This window comes from Nesoenas mayeri, assembly GCF_963082525.1.
Source record: "Nesoenas mayeri genome assembly, chromosome: 15".
NCBI classification, from domain to species: domain Eukaryota; kingdom Metazoa; phylum Chordata; class Aves; order Columbiformes; family Columbidae; genus Nesoenas; species Nesoenas mayeri.
This window is the reverse complement of record NC_137559.1, coordinates 15,871,297-15,891,355: the sequence shown is the minus strand read 5'-3', so window position 1 is coordinate 15,891,355 and position 20,059 is coordinate 15,871,297. Positions and strand designations below refer to the sequence as shown.

General features: G+C 43.5%; 1 protein-coding gene across 1 annotated transcript; it reads right to left on the bottom strand.

Annotated features, from left to right (window-relative positions):
• Positions 1 to 255: 255 nt before the first annotated feature.
• On the bottom strand, positions 256 to 18,817 carry LOC308046263 (E3 ubiquitin-protein ligase RBBP6-like; the record flags this gene model as incomplete). The annotated part of the gene is made up of 12 exons (XM_080353992.1): positions 256 to 1,861; positions 3,806 to 5,542; positions 6,360 to 6,461; positions 9,200 to 9,504; positions 9,933 to 10,036; positions 10,715 to 10,896; positions 11,310 to 11,449; positions 11,922 to 12,018; positions 12,129 to 12,217; positions 13,661 to 13,676; positions 15,987 to 16,086; positions 18,646 to 18,817. The coding sequence occupies 12 exons, from the start codon at positions 18,815 to 18,817 to the stop codon at positions 256 to 258; spliced, it is 4,650 nt and encodes a 1,549-aa protein (XP_080210118.1).
• Between the last annotated feature and the right edge of the window lie 1,242 nt (positions 18,818 to 20,059).

The following is a 20,059-nucleotide window of genomic DNA, read 5'->3' as shown; positions in this document are numbered from 1 at the left end:
ACTACACACAGACTAATTAATGGCGGTTAAAAATAAGATGCTACAGAAAAGCCTCTCATGTTACATGCTCACAAATCCCAATTCTGTAAAAAATGTTCAAATTTATAAAGTTCTGACGTAAAAATCAAATAATCAGTAATATATTAAGTGCAACACAGGCTCTATCATGTCATTATTTGCAATGCTTGAATTTGTTTACAGTTTAACAAAATTTAATATTGGTGGCATAGGAATTTTTAAAAATTATCTGTCATTCTACATTGTAGCAGATTTCCCTTTTTGGTGATCTTTCTCTTTATCTTTGCCCTTCTTCAGTTTTTTCTTCTTGTCTTTGTGTTTGTGGCTCTTTTCCAATTCCATTTTGCTTTCCGTGTGTTTCTTCTGCTTCTTGTGTTTCTTCTGCTTCTTGTGTTCCTTCTGCTTCTTGTGCTTTTTCTTCTGCTTCTTGTGCTTCTTCTTCTTCTCTTTTTTCCTCTTCTTGGTGTCCGGACTCTGTCCTGAGCCGGCACTGCTGCTGTGGCTTTGAGTCTGACGCTCAGAAGGGCTCTGACTATGGCTGTGGCCAACACCGGGGCTGCTTTGACTGTGTCCTCTGCTTCCTTCAGGCTGCCCCACTGCAGCAGCTGCCTCTGGATCCTCTTTCACCTTATCAATGGCCTTTTCCGATAGGTCTTTAGGATTTTTTTCTGCAGCTTTCTCATCCGTTGCAGGGCCATTATTCTCACTGTCACTTTCGTTGTAGTCTGGTACAAATGCAGCCTCATCGGTGTCTTGAGTTATGTCTTCTGACATAACTCCTGAGAGATGTGAGGAGCTGCTTACCTGAGCCTTGGGCTTGACAACACTCGGATTGTTTTGACCAGTCACATCCTCATTTTTTACATCTAGGGATTCTTGTCCCAAAGGTGGTGTGTTACCACCTGCCTCTTTCTCCTTTTTGCTCTTTACTTCTGATACATGCTTCTCTTTCCCTGGATTTTTAGCTAGAGGTTTGTGTTGCTCTTGGTTTGTGTTGCACTTGTAATCAGGAGCAGCTTTGCGATCAGGTTGCTCCCACTGACGTGGAGGGCTGTATCTGCTCATTTTGGCATCCCCAGTGCCTGTTTCGGATGGCTCTGCTGATTCATCTCTTGGCTCGCTTTTCCGTACTGAGGTAGATACTCTGTTTCCAGAAGGAGAGTCTTTTATTCTCACAAATTCACTCTTTTCATCTCTACATTTGGAACTAGAATGATCTCTGTTGCCATTGTGGTCAGACTTTTTGACCTGGTTAGGACTGCAGTCTTTAGCAGTGGATGAAGGGCTGATACTGTGTTTCTCTGATGATCTGCTGTCTTGGGAAGACTGAGAACTATTTCTCCCATGTCCTTGTTCGGTTGCACATTCAGAATGGTCTTTTTCTTGCTGCACTCTGCTCTTTCCAGAAGTGTCCTGATCTGACAAGGAATGATCCCGGTCTTTGGTTTTTCCTTTTTCATTTGACATTAAACTTTTTGAACTTTTTGCGTCATGCTGGAAGCTTTCACCATTCACTTCTTTTGTAGATTTCTGTATTTCCTCCAAAGGCTCCATCTCTTTTCCATTGTGTTTTACAGGGTTTGGTGGCTTAGCACTCACATTTTTTATAACACTCACAAGTTTTCCTACAACTGTGGACACCTGTGTAGATTCACTGTGTTCCTCTCCAGCCTCAAACTCATCTTTATCCCACTTTGACTGAGAGACTTGGATCGTAAGGATGACGTCTTCTGCAGGGGCTGTTAGATCATTATTATACTCCTCCATGCTCTTAATGACAGTTCGATTTGTATCTGGCTTTTCTTCAGTCTTTGTCCTGGGCCTTCCCTCAGTAGAACTGCTGCTAAGAGGAAATAAATGTACATTAATAACAGGGGAGACACACACACCACCATCTTTTGTAATAGTTTATAAAACGGCTTTTGCTTCGGTTCTGAAACTTTTTTTTTCTTTTCAGATGTTCAATTAAGGGAACAGACGAGAAAGGATGAGCCCACTAGCTAAGATTATGAACAACCAATTAATTTAGTATCTTTCTAATCAATTAATTTAGTATCCCCATGAGGTTCAACAAGGCCAAGTGCAAGGTCCTGCACCTGGGTCGGGGCAACCCCTGATATCAATAGGGGCTGGGGATGGAGGGATGGATGGAGAGCAGCCCCAGGGATGGACTTGGGACGCTGGTGGATGAAGGACTGGACATGAGTTGGCCATGAGCACCTGCAGCCCAGACGGCCAAACACATCTTGAGCTGCAGCAAAAAGAGCGTTGGCAGCTGGTTAAGGGAGGGATGCTGCCCCTGTGCCCCGCTCCGGTGAGACCCCCTGCAGTGCTGGGCCAGCTCTGGGTCCTCAGCACAGGACACACATGGACCTGCTGGAGAGGGGCCAGAGGAGCCCCAGGAATGACCCGAGGCTGGAACAGCTCTGCTGGGGGACAGGCTGAGAGAGCTGGGGTGTTCAGCTGCAGAAGAGAAGCTCCGGGAGACCTTAGTGCACCTTTCTGGACTTAAAAGGGGCCAATAAGAAAGATGGGGACAGAGTTTTGAGCAGGGCCTGTTGTGACAGGACAAGGGGTGATGGTTTTAAACTAAAGGAGGAGATTCAGGCCGGACATGAGGAAGGAATTGTTGGCCCTGAGGGTGGTGAGAGCCTGGCCCAGGTTGGCCAGAGAGGTGGTGGCTGAACCATCCCTGGAGACATCCCAGGCCAGGCTGGACGGGGCTCTGAGCACCCTGAGCTGGTGAAGATGTCCCTGTCATGGCAGGGGGGGCACTGGGAGCTGGGAAGGTCCTTCAACCCAAACTGGTCTATGATTCTATGATTTTATGATTCTATTATTCTATTCCTTATTTAATTAGCAAAGACACAAGTTAATCAAGATTGTGGACTGTCTGATCTGGTAATTCCTTCATGTCCTACCATGTCTAGCAATGGTAGATAAATCAGATATACATTCTTATTTCAACAGCAAACAATTATGAAGAGGTATACACAACAGAAGTTTTATCCTCATGCCCCCGTGTTCTTCTTTAGAAAAACATCTATTTAAAAAACTTTTTAGAATATCAAGACACTATCTTAAGTCTCCAGCAATGTCTTAAATGTTAGAACTTGGCTTTGTCCTGCTTCTTTAGGTGCTGAAATGTAATATCAGCCCAACACTAGATCACTTCTCATTTTTCACACGTCACACAATGGAATATAGAAGAGAAATCTCCATGGTAAGTGCAGAAAAAGTTGGCCCTGAGCTGGAAGCAGCGTAGCTGTGTTAACACGTCACACTGCTCAGACCTAAAATCAGAACAATATATAGACAACCAAGCTGCTATTGATGCCAGGTATGATTTCATGTCATCCTGACAAAAGTAGATCATTACAGTGCCTTGCAATTTTTAAAATGCAAAGCATTGCATGGCGTAGACCTGTCTGTAGTCCTTGCCTTTAGATGTAAGCTGGATTTGAAGGAAGACATTGAGGGGACTCCTCTAAGAGTCAACAAGCAGTGAATAAGAACAGGGGAGAAAAAAGAGTCCCGAAGTAAGGGTCAAACATGTCATCAGTGAATGAACCCTGTCAGCTTTCTGTGCAGTACACACTACTTGCTTTCTTCAACAAAATGTGTTTGTGACTCAGGAACAGTTTAGCAGGAAAGATCGCTGGTTATTCCCTTATTTTGCATTAGATTTAGCTGTTCCCTTCATTCGTCACCATAAAGCATTTTACATTTTTGGAGGTGGAGGAGAGGAGGAAAGAAAGAAAGAACAGGGAAAGAAATGATGAGGTACCTGGTGTAACCTACAAGAAGTGAACTAGATCCATCAGCTGCTGTTACTCTTATTCGTGCTTTCCCCTCAGCTTTATCCTGTTTAACTTTACTTCTGCTTGCCTTGGGTTTCCCAGGAGGATCTTCTGCAGGAGGCACATTTGCTCCTCTCACAAGATTTTCGCCACTTTCTTGGTTCAGTTCAATCTCTTTTGCGAGGCGGTTGAGAAACACAGATTTAGCTGTTTCTGGAGTTCGCTCTCCTTTTCCAGCATTGGCCTCACGCTTCCCCTTTGCCGATGGTTTCCATTCAGCAGTTTCTGGTTTTGAGGCGTCTGTGCAAGTGGCTTCATGCTCCTCATCCACCTTTTCATCAGCGTTTCCTTTGCCTTTTTCAGGTTTTGCATCAGAAGTTTTGCTTTTTTCCGCAGGTTTTTCTGACTTGTCCTCTCCAGAGGGCTTCTCTGAGTTGGTTTCTTTTGGATGGTCTTTCTTCACCTTTTCATCCTTGGCTGTTCTGGTTCCTGGGTGACCTTTTGTCACTTTTGGGTGATATTTCCATGGAGCACCAGGAGCCTTCTCATCCTTTTGGGAGGAAGATGTTACAGCATCGTCTGTCTTTGACAACTCCTTCTTTGCTTTTTTCACAGGAGGTTCCATTTGAGGAGAATTTTCGCAATCGGTGTCCACCGTCTTCTGGGAAGTTTTAGCTGCTATTATTGTGTCGTCTTTCTTAGGAGGAGCAGCCACTTCTACTTTCAACTTTGTCTGGTCATTCTTTTCTTTTGGCTCGTCCTTCTCTGTTCTCTCCTTTTCAGACCCTGATTTGAAAGCAATCAAATCTGCTTCCATAGGCTCATCTCTTACAGGGGTGGCAGCACCTCTGCTCGCGAGCACGAACAGAGAGGCTGTTTTATCGTCTCCTGCTGGAACTGGCTCTCTCGGTGTTCTTGCACCTTCCAGCAACTCAGCACTGCAAAATCCTTCATTCTCATTGCATTTTCTTCTCTTCTGGTGTCTTTTCTGTTCATTTCCTTTGTCATCTCCCCATGGATATTTCACCTCTTTCTCTTTTGATTTTCTAGGATCACTGATGCCAGGCCTCTCTTTTCCAGAAGATTCTTCACCATAATGTCCAGTTATATTATGACTTCTGTGGCTCTGCCCACCAGGATAATCCTCCCTGTTTCCCCAAGCACACGCTGAGTTCTCTTGTCTGCTCCCAGGTGGACCAAACCTCTCAGGAGAAAAGTTCTCTCTGTTTACTGCATGTGGAGGTTGAGCAGCAACAGCACAGCCCCTGTAAACCTTGCCATACCATTCTCTATAGTTCCTTTCCCATTCTCTGCATCTTTCCTTTTCAAATGGATCTCTGATGTCAACAGGTCTGCCATAGTAACCTTTCATAGAAGATGCTGGACCTTCCGCGTTCCTGTTAAAATATTCCCTTTCTCTTTCCCCTTTAGGCACAGTCCTTTTAGTGTGAGACTGGCCTCTAAACACCGGAGACCGTGACTGTGAATGGCATCTTCTGCATGAGTGAGACCTTGACCGTGAATGGCATCTTCTGTATGAGCGAGACCTTGACCGGTAATGATGACGTGACCTTGGACTAGAACGATGGTCACGACTGTTCGCTCTGCCTCTTCTTTGACACGGTGATCGGGAGTGGGAACGAGACCGGGAATGACTAAAAGATCCAGAGTTGGTGCGAGAGTGGGAAGAGCCTGGTCTTGACTTGGAGCAGGTATACGAACTTCTGGAGTGAGCTGGAGCATCATGGGGAGACCTGGACCTTCAATAAAACGCAACACACACACACAAATGAAGTTGATTCAGAACAGCTGTTGACTTAATGCTACTGCAAATTTAAGAACCTGACAACAGTTTCTGCTTAAAGGACCCAACAGCTGCTGCTTCGTTCATCTAAACACATACAGGAAGGGAAAATCTATTTGCACTCCTGTCGCAGGAGCCACCATAACCGGGGGTTGATTTAAGGCGGTGTGTGCTGGCCTCTGCTGGTACACGAATGTGCACATTTCTAACTACTCAGCAACTACATGCAATGCAAATCATTTTTGCTGCAGTAAGAGGCAAAAAGAGCAAGTCTGAACAGTTACAGTGCAGTATCAAACATCAAGAAAATATTATTTCACCTGAAGACAGTAAAGCTCCATTCTAAATTGCCAGGTTGGTCCATTTAACTTCACTAATTATTTGGCAATTTGTACAAGATGGAAAATACTTGTACTGCAATCTCACTACAGGACTATCTCATGAACACTTTGGGGTGTCCCAGCAAAAGCTTGCACGTTCTAACCCAGTACGGCAACTGTATGTCAGGTGAGATCACATCTAAAAACTCCAAACTGACCTTCTAGTGATATGACTCAACGAGGGAAGACACTGACAGCGTTACTAACAGAGAGTTATTCAGACTCCTGCCCAAGTGATTTTTTGGGGATAGGAAACATCAGCTATTCAATCAGAATAGGGAGACAAAACATCCAGCAACTACACCTGTTCAGTTTCCCGCCTCCTCACAGCTGTCAGGAGGATGAGGATGTCATTACCTGGACAACAACTGCCGATACTCCTTATGAATCCTTTTGTATTCCATCAATTCCTTAGCAAAATCATTCATGAACTCATCAAGTTTGGACTTCTTTTTTTCCCTGTCAAAATAAGTTTGACATTTATTACAATTTTAGTTTGAACTTTATTACAAAAAGACACAATAGATGATCAATGCAAGAAAACATACTGCATGCAGATGCAAAAGGTGACCTTCCAATCTAAGCAAAACCAGGTCAGAATTACTACAAGTTTTAAGGAAAGTGTTAGAATTATGTTTGCTTTAAGTTTTGCACATTTACCATCTGCTATGAAAAAATAGATGGGAAAAAATGTCATTTTTGCTTCTGTCAGATACACTTCCGTGGAACTGCAGTGCGATACACTATCGAAACACAGAAATGGAAAACAACACATCTTCATTGAGCCAAATACTCCTCTGTAAGTCTCTGTTGTTGTCTGTAAAACTCCTCCCCAGATAAAGGAGGTGCCTGTGTCCTTGGGATGGTTTGTGCTGGTGCCCAAGCTGATGACGTTTTCCGGGGCTGGGGAATGCCCTGGAAGGAGACAGCGCACCCAGCAGCTGGAGGGTGACCAGGTGGAGACTGAGGAGGAAACTGTGGTGGTGCTGCTGCTGGTGGAAAAGGGAGCACGTGGGGTGCTGGAGGACACAAGGGAGGTGGAGGCGTGGGCACGGAGACGGGTGGTGTTGCAGTGCTGGGGCACGAGTCCTTTGGGTGTGTTCACTGTGCAGGCATCCTTGATTTGAACCTCTCAAGAAACCCCAAAACTTTATAGATCCTGAGACTTCAGATCATCGGCGGGATGGATCGTGGGGTTTGGTTTTATTTATGTTTAAGGTTTTATACACACTTACCATCTGTCTATAACAAACACACACCAGAATGAAGGACCTACTTGACACGGCAAGAACCGATAAAACAGGCTCCTCTCTCTCCAACTGAGAGAAAGCAGCTTGGCTACTCGAGATGACTGGATTGAAGAAATACAAAATTGTCATAAAATAACAGCCTTGGTTTTCCAATAATTTGCTCAATCAGTATCAACTAAGTTGTCAACAGAAGAATGTTGGAGGATGCTTTATATTGGGAAATCAATTTATTCAGCCCTATTCAGCCACGAATCAAAAGAGTTCCTTTCCACCTGATGCTTCAGTTCATTTCATTTTTATATGTACGTATGGTTAGCCCAAAAGGTGTTCATTTTTCAGAGTCCCCTTTTCAATCATGTACTGGAGTTTCATTTTAAATAATCTTACTGCAGGCACAGGTCTCCTTTGTTCAATACAATTGAAATGAAGCCATTTAAAAATTTATTACCACTTGCATTCTCCACAACTACTTGTGCATTATTATTTCATTATAAACCAGCTTTTGCCTACGTTACGTGTTGTGGCCTCTTTTAACAGGTTACAACAGTAATATATTGAATTTCTGTAGAATACTTACAGTTCCCAGCCTGGTCTCCCGCTGGCTGAGCAGACTGTACTGGCTCTCACTGCCTGACCTTTTTCAGTGGAGAGAGGAGACAGAAAAACCCCATTCAGTTTATCTGAAGATAACTTTAAAAACTAAATTCTAAAGTTATAGTTAGTTACCAGTTGTGGGTATTGATTGTCCTTGCAGGCCCAGGAGACTTGTCAGTGCTGGTTGTCTCAGTACAGGAACCTGATAGCCCTTTAAATAAACACAGACCGCTGGAAAACAAGCTCTGCTAAAATACAAGAATCACTGCATATTTTGAAATAAAATTTACCTGCTCTTCCGACAAACCGCTGCTGGTCAGAGAGGAGGGTTGAGAAAGTCCAGCGGCGCTCACCAGAGCAGCAGGAGCTGTAACCACATCAGCCTCGCTACAAAAAACCCAAATTTACATCATTCAAACAGAGTTCTGAAGTGCTGCTTGAAATATCAAGTCCAAGGTAAGAAATGCTGACTACTGTAAAAGGAAAAAGAATCGGCACCGCATTTACAAATATGAATTTGGTTGATTCCAAATGAAGCGCTGAGCAGGGGTCTGTCTGGATTAGTGGGAGTTAAAGAGAAAGCTCACTGCAGAAACATTTTATTAAGCTTGCTGCACATGAAAGGCCGAGAGTAGGTATAACCCACCTGCTGAATCTCAGCTTTGGAACATGCAAGAACTCAAATTCTATTACAAAATGCTGATGTGCTGATTCAGAGCCTGCCCTAGAGGTTCTTTTGGATTGTGATCTTGCACATTCAGTGGTACAGCTGAGCCTGACCGGCTTCTGGGCAGAGCGCCTGTCTGCATTCCAGGTGTAAAGGTGAAGGGATATAAGCCCTAAACAACAGTGCAGATTTTTCATGTGTTTTCATGTGACTTCACTGGATTGCAAACTTCGACTGTCATATTTGTCAATACTTCAAGTTTATAGTGTTTCAATGTCTATTATCCAAGACGGTCTGTAACTGAGTATGACTCACTAAAGAGAAATTAATGTGCTCAAGCAGGTTTGACATAACTAAATGGTTATTCTAGGAGCTGCTAAGCACCCAAAATCAAAGGGCTCCTGAGGAAAAAAGGTTCGCGGTAAACCCGGACTGAATGACAAGAACTACTTCTGAGGAAACTCTTGCATGAGGCAGCTTCCAACTGATCAAAGGGTCCTCATTCAAAGTAAATGAAACACCAGAGCTTCCACAGCTACCTGGAACTGCCACTATTGGTACAGAAATCACTAGCGGAGAAGCTCAAGAAGCAGCAGAATCTAACTTCAGTGCTTCAGTGTCTTTTACATTCACTGTAAAATTACACCTGCATGTAAAAACTTTGGTTAAGCTACAGATGTACTCACCGAAAAGGTCCATGGAAGAACAGGGACACTGCTGGTGGGACACCAGGGACAGTGACAGAAGGCAGGATTCCTGGCAGCTGAGCTGCCCCAGATGCCTGAGCAGGGCCAAACGATGACAAAGCAGCAGAATGAGAAGACACAGAAGCTGATGGAGGAATTAGTGGATCCTTCTGTTTGGAAATTGTGGGCCGGAGTAGAGGTTGCGGGTTGCGTGTCACTGGTTGTCTCACTGGTGGTGGTGGCAGCTGCTGCTGCTGCTGAATCTGTTTACTGTAGCCAGTGCCATTTTTGAAGTTGTTCACAGCCTGGGGGCACAAAAATATTTAGAAAATGTACTATGAAAATTCAGGAGATACATGAGCAAAAGCCTCTAGAGAGTAAAATTACCCGTGTATTCCTCTAAATGCTGTCAATCCTAAAACAAATCAACATATGGATACATGAACAGATCACATCAGACACTGATATTAATGGCTGGTGACTCGGAGTGTCTGTAAAGAACTTCAGTGTTGATACCGATTCTCAAAGTGAGGCGATCGTATTGAACAGAAGCGTGACCTGAATTTGACAGAGTGTATCTAAAAAGTTGTCAGCTTCTTAACAACAGATCATGTGTTTGAGATACAAATTTAGCCTTTCTCAATGTGGCCTTGCTTAAGGAGATGTAAATTAATATTTTCTTTTCCAAAAAGACTTTTCTTACAAACCATTTACGTAAAAGTCGTCATGTTACCTGGCGCAGGATCTTGTTGGCAACTAAACTATCAGGAGAAACGTTTGTTCGATGACACATTGGACATGTGTGTTCCTCAGATTCTAGCAATGCTGTTCTAATACCTGTGAATAATAAGACGCATATGATTAATGGCTGAATGTGGTCTTGAATTGACAGTATGATAAATATCGAATAGTGTAAAAAATGCATAGTATGCAGCAAATAGCAGTACGGTTTAAATTTCACTACTGCAAGAGCTGAAGATTTGGAGTAGGCTGTGTCCTGGTCTCTTAATAGTCTTTTTCCCACCATCCAGTACAGTGAGAAGTTACCAACCTCAAGGTTAACGAATATAACACATCTCCTAAAAACCACGAGCAGCTTCAAGTTCTGGAGGTTTTAACCAACTCTCCTGTGGTGAGGAATGTGGATTAAATGCCGACTGTTTGTTGCAGAGCACAGAAAGTTACCAGAGCTGGCTGCGTGATTTTGTATCAGAGAAAGGGCTGTGGACAAACTAAACGCATTCAGTATCCAACACTGTAATGACCTGCACAGTTCTGTGCTCTTCTCATACCCGTCCTTCCACACGGAAAGATGGTTTCAATAGATGTGAAAAAAGGAAAATAAGCCTTCTGCCTTTTTTTTTTTTCCTTTATACCAGAAGAGTCCTTTCCTGTTCCAGGTATCCTTAAGTGTTAAACAGAACAGGTAACAAAGTCATCTCATTATCTCCTATTCATGCTTTCAGAAGATCAGATGTGAGGATTTGAATTAACAAACATGGGAGTAACACTCACATTCGTCACAAAAGCTGTTTCCACAGCAGGGAATGACAACTGCATCAGTCGTGACATCTTTACAAATCAGACATAACAACTCAGCTGGAACAAGATCCTCATCTGAGCAGGAGGAGGAGGAGGAGGGCGGCTCCGCTGGTAGGAAGGGAGGCTTTTCCTTCTTTCCTCTCGCATAAGCTTCCCTGGATGGGAGTGGGGAAGGAAAACGAACAAAGTTAAAGAAGAGATTGGAAACCGTTGAGATGGGGAGGAAACCTCAGCCCAACAGCTCTCTGTGAAATTTTTTGAGAAGTCTTCAAGATATAAAACAGAAGGAAAAGCGGCTTTCAACGAGAACTCCAACTGTAAACACTCCTGAACTATTTTGCAGAAACACAGGTTCTTAGCATACCACAAGCGTAACCATCTTTCGGGGGCATGAACTGCAGGACCACCTTCCTTTAATACTAGAAAATATCACAGATTTTGAAGTTAAGAAAGAAAGATAATGCTTCCTCCCCCATAACTGCAGGTGCTGGGCAATGTGCTTGGATTAGCACTCAGGCGTGATTTCTCTTGTTCCTTTTTGGGTCAGTCTGATTAATTCCATACTTACGCATTGATAGTTGGTATTGCATATCTTCCAGTGTTTGTCAGCATAGCACCCTTGGTATTGGGATCTTTCACTTCCATCAGGAAACTCCTTGGAATCCCTGTGCTCTTTTTAATTCTGGGAACAGGCTGAAAATTTTTGTCCTGTTAAGAAAAGAAACGCAGCCATGTCTTGTCTGAAGTCCCACACTCAAAATGACATTTCAGTGATTACTTGAAGCAGCAAAAGTCTCTAATCCTCTCCTGTTATCAAGAATAAGGGTTGACTAAACCACTTATTTTCCTAAATGTATAAAGGCAGGATGTTCCAAAGGCTCGAGCAGTACTTGAACTCAATCGACATTCTTTGGCTTCACTTCAGGGTCTTTAAGGGTGAAATATCCCTTAAGCTCACCAGCCACTCAGAAAAGACACAAACCTGCATCTCCACCAAAGCGCAATTCAGAGCGAGAGCTTAATTCAGTGCTCGAACCAGTCACTGCAGAAACTCATATTCACCGTCTGTACATGAAGGTTGAATTGGTATCTCACGCACATACACTCAGTGGCTAAACACAAGTAGCACCACAAGCACTACTAAGCACTCAGTAGCATCACAAGTCCCACACAATCTTACCCTGTTAGTTGGGCAGTTCCTTATATAGTGGCCAGGCTGTCCACAACGAAAGCAAGTGTATGATGGTGGAAGCGGGCCCAAGTTTTTCTTCATGAAACTAAAAGGTTTTGGGGATAAAAGAAAAAGGGATGCATGTGTCTCTCATATTAAAACAACCATCTCTACAATTTTTCCCTGATCATCAGAGAACAGATGACCAACACTCACTTGACTGGATTGTATGCCTGGCAGGACTGTATCATCATGGCTTTTATTTTATCTTCTTCGGAAGTGTCGGTTTCAGCCAGATTGGCAGCCTGTTAAACAAGTCCTTATTGACACACACACCAGAAACACGTTTAAGCCCACACAGCTGGACAGCACCGATCAGCCCATCCTGTCAAGCGCAGCACAACTCCCAGAGAGTCAGAGAATCCCGGGTTTGAAGGGACCGTCGGCACCAGCTGGTCCGACCTTCCTTGGCAAAAGCACCGACTAGACAGGATGGCCCAGCACCCTGTCCAGCCTCGAAATGTGCACACATTCTGAAGGTAAAATAAATACTTGAAATTATTAAAGTTTTGTTCAAATTACAACAGTTATTCAGCTATAGATCAAAGTATAAGATAGAAAAATACTAAGCAAATATCTTTTTTTTAAAAGCATTTGATGAGAAAGTACATATACCTTAATAAGCTGGGACACAGGTGCAGAAGAGTCATCAGTCTGTTCACAAAAATTAAACACATTTGTTTTACAATCAGAACACAGCAATAGTTCACCTCTACTGTAGTCTGACAGTCTGCACTATAGCCCCCGAGTGTCAGTGCAAGAGGCATTTCCAATCCAGTGAAATTTGTATTTGCTCAAAAGAAAGTCCAAACCCCAGCCTGAGAGTGCCCGTGTGGATAGAGAGAAGTGACGAGAACCAAACTCGCTCGAGATCAACTTAGTGCTCCAGGATATGTCAGAGAGTGGCCCTTGTCAAACATCACAACTGCTTCAAAGTCACAGGGGTAAAGAAGCTGTTGATTTTCAGCTAAAAAGGATTAAAACTCTGGAGACATTCAAAACCCGCCTATTTGGAAAGCAGTTCTATGGCCTGCAGGCAGAAGTCGTATTTCTTAAAGGTGATAGCACCCCTTTCTACTCACAGGAAATAGAGAATTCATGTTCTATTTCGTGTGTTACAAACATGCTGGCGTATTCACAGAACCAGAGTCACAGAAGCATTTTGGCTGGAAGAGACCTTTAAGATCACCGAGTCCAACCATTAACCCAACGCTGTCAAGTCCACCTCTAAACCACGTCCCTAAGAACATCATCTGTACATCTTTTGAACACTTCCAGGGATGGCAATTCCACCACTTCCCTGTTCCAATGCCCCACAAGCCTCTCAGAGGAGAAGTTTCTCCTCATACCCAGTCTAAACCTCCCCTGGCACAACGTGAAGCCATTTAATCTCATCCTACCACTTGTGACTTGGGAGAAGAACCCAACACCTTTCACGCTACAACCTCCTTTCAGGCAGTTGTAGCAAATGATCAGGTGTCACTCAGCCTCCTGTTCTCCAGGCTAAACACACTGTGCTGTTTGCTGTGTTGAATCAAAGACATTGTGTTCACAACATGTACTGTGTTTTACTGTGAAATATATTAAGTGGATGTATGGAAAATTGAAACAAGGCTACATTGTTTAGAATTCAGTGCAGTGTGTAGAAAAATTGTGGTTTTACATACGGCTTTTGATGTTTCACTCACTGGCTCCGTTTGGCTTCTAGAAGAAGAAATAAAGGAGATCAGAACTTGAAATAAAGCTCTTGTACCCAATATGAGCCAGTAAAAGAGATTTTAAAACCTCAACATCAGAACATCAGGTTCTGATAGTCTAGGGAATGTAGAAATGTATTCACATACATGAACTGTTCTCCCTCAGTACATGCAGTGCCACTAAAAGCACCAAACCAAACCAAACCCAAAATCCCATATCTGCTTTGTCACAACTTACTCTAAGACTGACAGATACAGAACACAGCAGTGCAAGAGGAAGTCCTCAGATATTCTGTCTCTGCTATATAAGCATCAGAAATATGAATTCTGTACTACAGTGTTGTATTTTTACATAATCAACCATCAAAATATGAAAGGAACTGTTGCCAATCTGTATATCCAAAGTATAACAAACAGGTACCAGATACAGTACTTCAGTTTCTAAGAAAGAGCAGTGATAGAAACCTCATAGTGCCAGTTTACTTTAGTGAAATAAATCAGTCATATCGCAAAGAAATAACAAAATAGCAGCAGCACAGTCTTCAGAACAGTGTGTGTTTGTGGAAGCCCAAGCACCGTGTTCAGATATCTACTATACTACCCATGAAAGTGCCAAAATACTGAATATGTTACATAGACTGTGTTGACTAAAAATAGCACTAGAAATGTCACCTGGAAGCACTTTGGAGGATTTTCTGTGACTCAGGAACCCTGTGACAAGAAAAAAACAAAAAGGTCTTAATTGCCAGAATTTTATTTAAGATCCCATTAAAATTACTACAACCTTTTAGGAAATATTGATTACATTGGGAAACCTGCTGAGATTCCACAGACTCGTTGAGCTGTATCTGCGTGCTACTCATCATGAACCAGACACGCAACCATCGACAGAGGTAACAAATCATTCATCCAACCATCCCATGAGCAGAGGCCGTTCAGGTCTGCTGGGGAGTTCATGTACAAACAGAAAGGCTCAGGCTTCCTGCCACTGCTACAACAGCCCCAGGCTCCCACTCACAGCCACAGACCTGAGGATGACCCAGCACAAACAAATACTCCAGATTATCACCAAGCAGAAATGGAGGATGCATGACAAGACAGCACGAAGCACACGTGTTTCAGTTAACCCCCAAAACAAGGCCATGTGTATAAGCACAACGCTATGGTGTCCAGAATTACTAGGCAGTGCCCACAAACACTGCAACTCATAAGCCCAAAGTTTACGTGCACAGCAAATGCTTCATGGGTACCAGGATGCTGCTGCACTGTTTGTTCGAGACACCCTGTAACTCACCAGTCTACTTTATTTATTGAGAACCAACATAAGAAAGACATGGCAAAACCACAAGCCAGCAACATCTACTAATTGTGGTTTTACAGTGTCTGTCTTATGTGGAAAGGTTGGAAAACACGACTATGCAAACAATGCTAATGTAGCTGATATAGAACTGGTATGAATACAGAAATGGCAGCAATAACCCTGTAGTCAGGATTGCATTTGAATAGCTCTAATTTTGATTAACACACCTGATTCTCTGTCATACAGAATGAAAACCTGGAGCACAGATATCAGCTCAAGGTAAGAACAGACTTGGAAAGATAACTGGCAACCTTTGGTAACATGCTAAAGTGCTTACTGAGTTTCAAGTTTGGACACGATTCACTATTCGTTCATCGTACTTGCACAAAACGCAACACACTTCAAGATATCGTCCTTTTTCTCTTGCCTGACACAGACACTGTCTTTGGGAAACTAACAGGAATCATTTATGAATGAAACTTCTTGTTTGGGTGGTTTGCCAGCTGGCAACGCTTGGTCTTCCCTCTATTGCTGGTATGCAAAGCAAACAGATTTGGGGCATAAGAACACCTGCTATATCCCTCCCTACCCAGCTGCAAGAAATGGTCAAACACTGAGAATCAGACTTTTCCAAGACAGGAACAAATTAGAAGTTTACATTACAATGCATACCTGTCCTTACTAGAAAAGCAATAAAAGCAAATGCATATAATAAGGAATCTCTCCACATAGAGGAATCAGGATACACAACATGGGTCTCAGAAAAATCAACCCAAGAAAAAACCCATTAGAAGCATTTAAAAGTTACCATACTGGAGCTGGAACCTCCTGTCCCAGCTGGCCTGAGCCTGTGAGTTGCTTTGGGATGGATACATTCAAATCTACCCCATTTCAACAACAATTCACAGCAGCTTTAGCAAGCAAGATACAATCTGAATGCCTCTGTAAACTGATATCAACACAAAAAGTGAACACAGTGAACCCCTGACAAGGAATCAATGCTTCATGGGTACTCACACATCATTTGTTTTGCTGGTGGCTTTAACTGCTCCAGCAGGGACTCTTCTAACAATCACTGATGAGTTCTTTGGAATCAGGGCATTATCTTCTGTGTATTCTGAAAGCAACATAAATATAGAAAAAGACATTAGGCAGTTAGTAAGAATATATATTAATATGTTATAATAGATATTAATATGTTATAATAGATATTAAATAGAACTATTACATAGCACTTCAAAGAATCCCTTTACAGAGACAAAAGCAAAATTTTAGATGCAATATCACACTTTTATTATCTCAACACACTAACGGTACCTTTCAAGTAATCTTCAGATTTGATAATCAAACACAAGCAGCAAAATCTTTTTCAGTTTTTTAAATTGTTTGAATATCAGCATCAAAATGGTGTCAAACGTCACTAAAGGAGAGTCTGCTAATGCATGCGGTTCTTTCCTGATGTAGCTTAAATTCCTTTTGCTCTGTTAGGCTACAAACCCAATACATCTTTGGAGAAAAACAAACCACAGCAAAGTCTCACCTGCATCAACCAGATTCTGGAGTCTGCCCGGCAACCAACCCGGCACGCAGCTAAAGCCTGAAAACTCTGCCCCATTGCTGCACAGCTATGACCTAAAAACGATTCACCTCTCCTGCTGGTGCTCAAGGGGACACAACACGTATTTCCTGGAGCAAAATCCAGCAACACCCACACTTCTCAGCTGCCTGCTGCTCCACATTGAAATGGAAACAAAACTGGCTGTACTCGAATTCGAATCACAGAAATCTGGGGTTTTTTTGAGCTTCCTTGCACAAGCAGGGCAGAATTGGCTCAAACTAAAGTGGCATCTTTCCTCTCCAGCTAATTCGAATTAACCAAAGGGATGTGAATTCTTTTGATTCACTTTTTGCAGAGCAGAGGGACTCGGATGAAATTCCTTATGCAGACAGCCTTGAAAAGCCCTTCGAAAAGTTTGTGCCTGAAGCAACCAATGCGTTAGCTTTGCTTCCACCTCATTAGTCTTCTGACCAGGAGGAAACTCTTCTGACCTTTACATAAGGCCCAAACACAACAACAACAACAAGAAAAAACACCTACTTGGGACACTTGAACTAAGCCTAAATGCAAACATCTCCCCATAAGAATGGTTTTTATACTGTACTTACACAAGCTGAATATGATTACGTATTTTAAAGCTCTATCAGCAGCTGTTCCCTGTAATCTGCCCACAGTTTCAAATGGTGAAAGCCCGTAACTTTGCAGACCTCATCAGAACAATGATCTGGGAACCAAAGATACTGCGGATCCAGTCGCACTCTGTCAGGGTATTTGGATCAGCAATCACAAACAAAATAGAAATATTCCACAAGGTATGCTCCATTTTTCAGTATATTATTGCTATAGGTACCAAGGTCACTTAGACCAAAACATACCTGCCAGAAGACATTATTTCAACAATGAAATGATTATTTTACTTCTATTTCTGTAATGTATCTCTGCCTATGTACGTAACACAACCCAAGAGCATCCCTAACATCCAACATTGTGCTGTGAAGTCTCTTCACAGACACGCTCCTGAAAATATTTTAAGTATCTGTAGAGAAACAGCAACCAACCCTTCTAAGGCTGAAGCTACAGGTTCTGCAGTGAACATTCTATTCTGTTTAAGTTTTGGTACATGAAACAGGAAGAGGAAAAAAGGCAAACCAGTAGTGCTCATTTTAAAAAAAAGATTGTTGTAAGAGTGCCACAGAACCACAGGGAAAAATTATTAATGTTTATGGAAGGAAAAAACTTTACAGCTCGTTTATTTCTGAGAAGTCACATCCCAAAGCCTCCAAGTCTCTAATCACATTCAAACGTATCAAGATGGCACGTGACCAGACTGAACTACCATACTAAGTAACATGAAACCATTATCATCTCTGAGAATCAAGCACCATATCTAAGATTTAAAAGTTTTTATGACTTTTCTAAGAACATTTCTTGCATGTATTCACCATAAATGTTCTGCCATAAAGCTTCAGTACTGTCCTGACATGGTTAATATGTAGTGCCAGGAAAAAAAATGGTAGAAATGAATGATGAAAGGATGCTCAAGTGCATCTGAATGACAATATCGTTGCTGTAGAAGTTATATTAACAAGAAATTCCGAAGTATAATTTAGATTCAGAGAACACTCATGTGCAAGATGGCTTTAAAGGCTCTGCTTAGATTTAAACTCACAGAGAAACTCTTGATCCAGATGTTGCTGGTGAGCGGTTTCAGCAACAGCCAGAAAACCAGTTTTCCAATGCGGTGGATTAAAACGAGTCAAAGGCAAAATTAAGTCACCAAACCCAAGCCATCTGTTCTATTTCCATCACTTTCAGCTTTCTCCTCCAGATTTCAAACAAATCTGGCAAATTTGTTATTATATGACATCCTCGCACATTTCATTATCATTTTACCTGGAAGAATCCCTGGAAACCAAAACTTTTGCAAGCACTACACATCGCACAACAACCGCGCATCCTTCCATGCCAAGCTGTGTGTCTAAACACAGGTCAGAAGGCAGTTGCCAGAAGAGCAACTACAAAAGAGCAGCTCTGCAAGGCCCCAGCACAAGCCACAGCGACCAGCCCTGGCCACATCACATTATTGCTGCCCACCCTGTGCCCACCGCCCCCGAGTACCTTCTTTGGTCTGTGCGTTGGTGACCAGCAGGTCACACTTGGTCGCCTTCAACTTCTTGCGGGCCCTGATCTTGCACTTGAGCTCGCGCAGGGAGATATGGAGGCCGTTGAAGGTGACTGCTTCATAGTCCAGAGCGGCTGAGAACTTGTAGTAGACACGTGATGTGCCCATGGCCGGGTGCTGCTGCTCCGCGACAGCATCTACTGTGGCAAACAGCACCCTGGCCCCCACGCTGGGTTTGCCCCCACGGCGACAGCAGGAAGGTCCACCGAGGGCTTTGGGGCGAGCGCTGCGGGCTGAGCCCGAGCTCACAGCCCGGGCAGGCGCACAGGAGGGAAAGGCTCCTGCGGCCTCGGCTCGGTCTCTGCTCCCTCTCTGTCCCACAGCGCTCCCAGGCCCGGCTCAGGCGCCCCTGTCTCAGGGTTCAGTTTGGGGGTTTGCTGGGACACCAACTGTACACCAACTGTAGGGGTCACCAGCAGCGCCTCACCTGCAGTCACAGGGGCACCGCGCACCCCCTGCGCATTCCACAGCCCGGTGTGCTGTGACAAAAGGGCCATGTCCTGTCACCCCCCAGGCCTCTCACTGCTCCATGTCCCTCCTGTCACCCCCCAGGCCTGTCACCACCCGGTCTCCCCTCCTGTCAGCACCAGCCAGGGCAGGACAGCCTGGGGGAGATGTGTTGGGCTTTGCCGTGTGGGGCTCTGTGGGAGATTTGAGGCATTTTCTTGAATAGAACGGACATTATATGGAACTGAACTGAATAGGCCTGTGAGGCCTATGTGACCCAGAAGGGACCAAAACCGCCTCCGTGTCTTACGTGACCTCGTGCAGCCTTGAGCAAGTGAAGAGCAGTCAGCAAGTCACCAATTTTGTAGATACTTTTTGCTTAGCACTAGAGCTCCTGCAGATTTGTAACATCCAGTCACTCGAGAGTTTGCGGCGCGTGAACAGCAGCTCCTGTCCAGTTACATGCAGTCTGTAAGTGCGGGGACAGGTCAAAAAGATACTTAAGGAGAATTGTAACAAGCAATAAACGGCTTCTCTGGAGTTCACATTGGATTGTGTGGAGTCCGTGATTCTCGCCCTCGCAGGGCTCTGCTGCCCGTGCCACTGGGCCACCAAAGGGAGGGGACATCTCAGGGGGTCTGAGTGCATCTTGTGGCATGTATAGAAAGTTCAGTCCAAGAAGCCAATGACCATTTGCGTTTATCGCCATAAACCTATGTGCTGCCCCACTGGCTTTTTATCATCATCAGGCAACAGATGCACCTTTACACATATATATTAAAAAAAAATAATAATAATAATTACTGGAAGGTGTACTAAGGGCAGGAGAAGAAATATTGATCTTCCGCTGTACTTCTATTACCAATATTCTATTATTTCACCTCCCTCGTCCTTCAGGAGTTT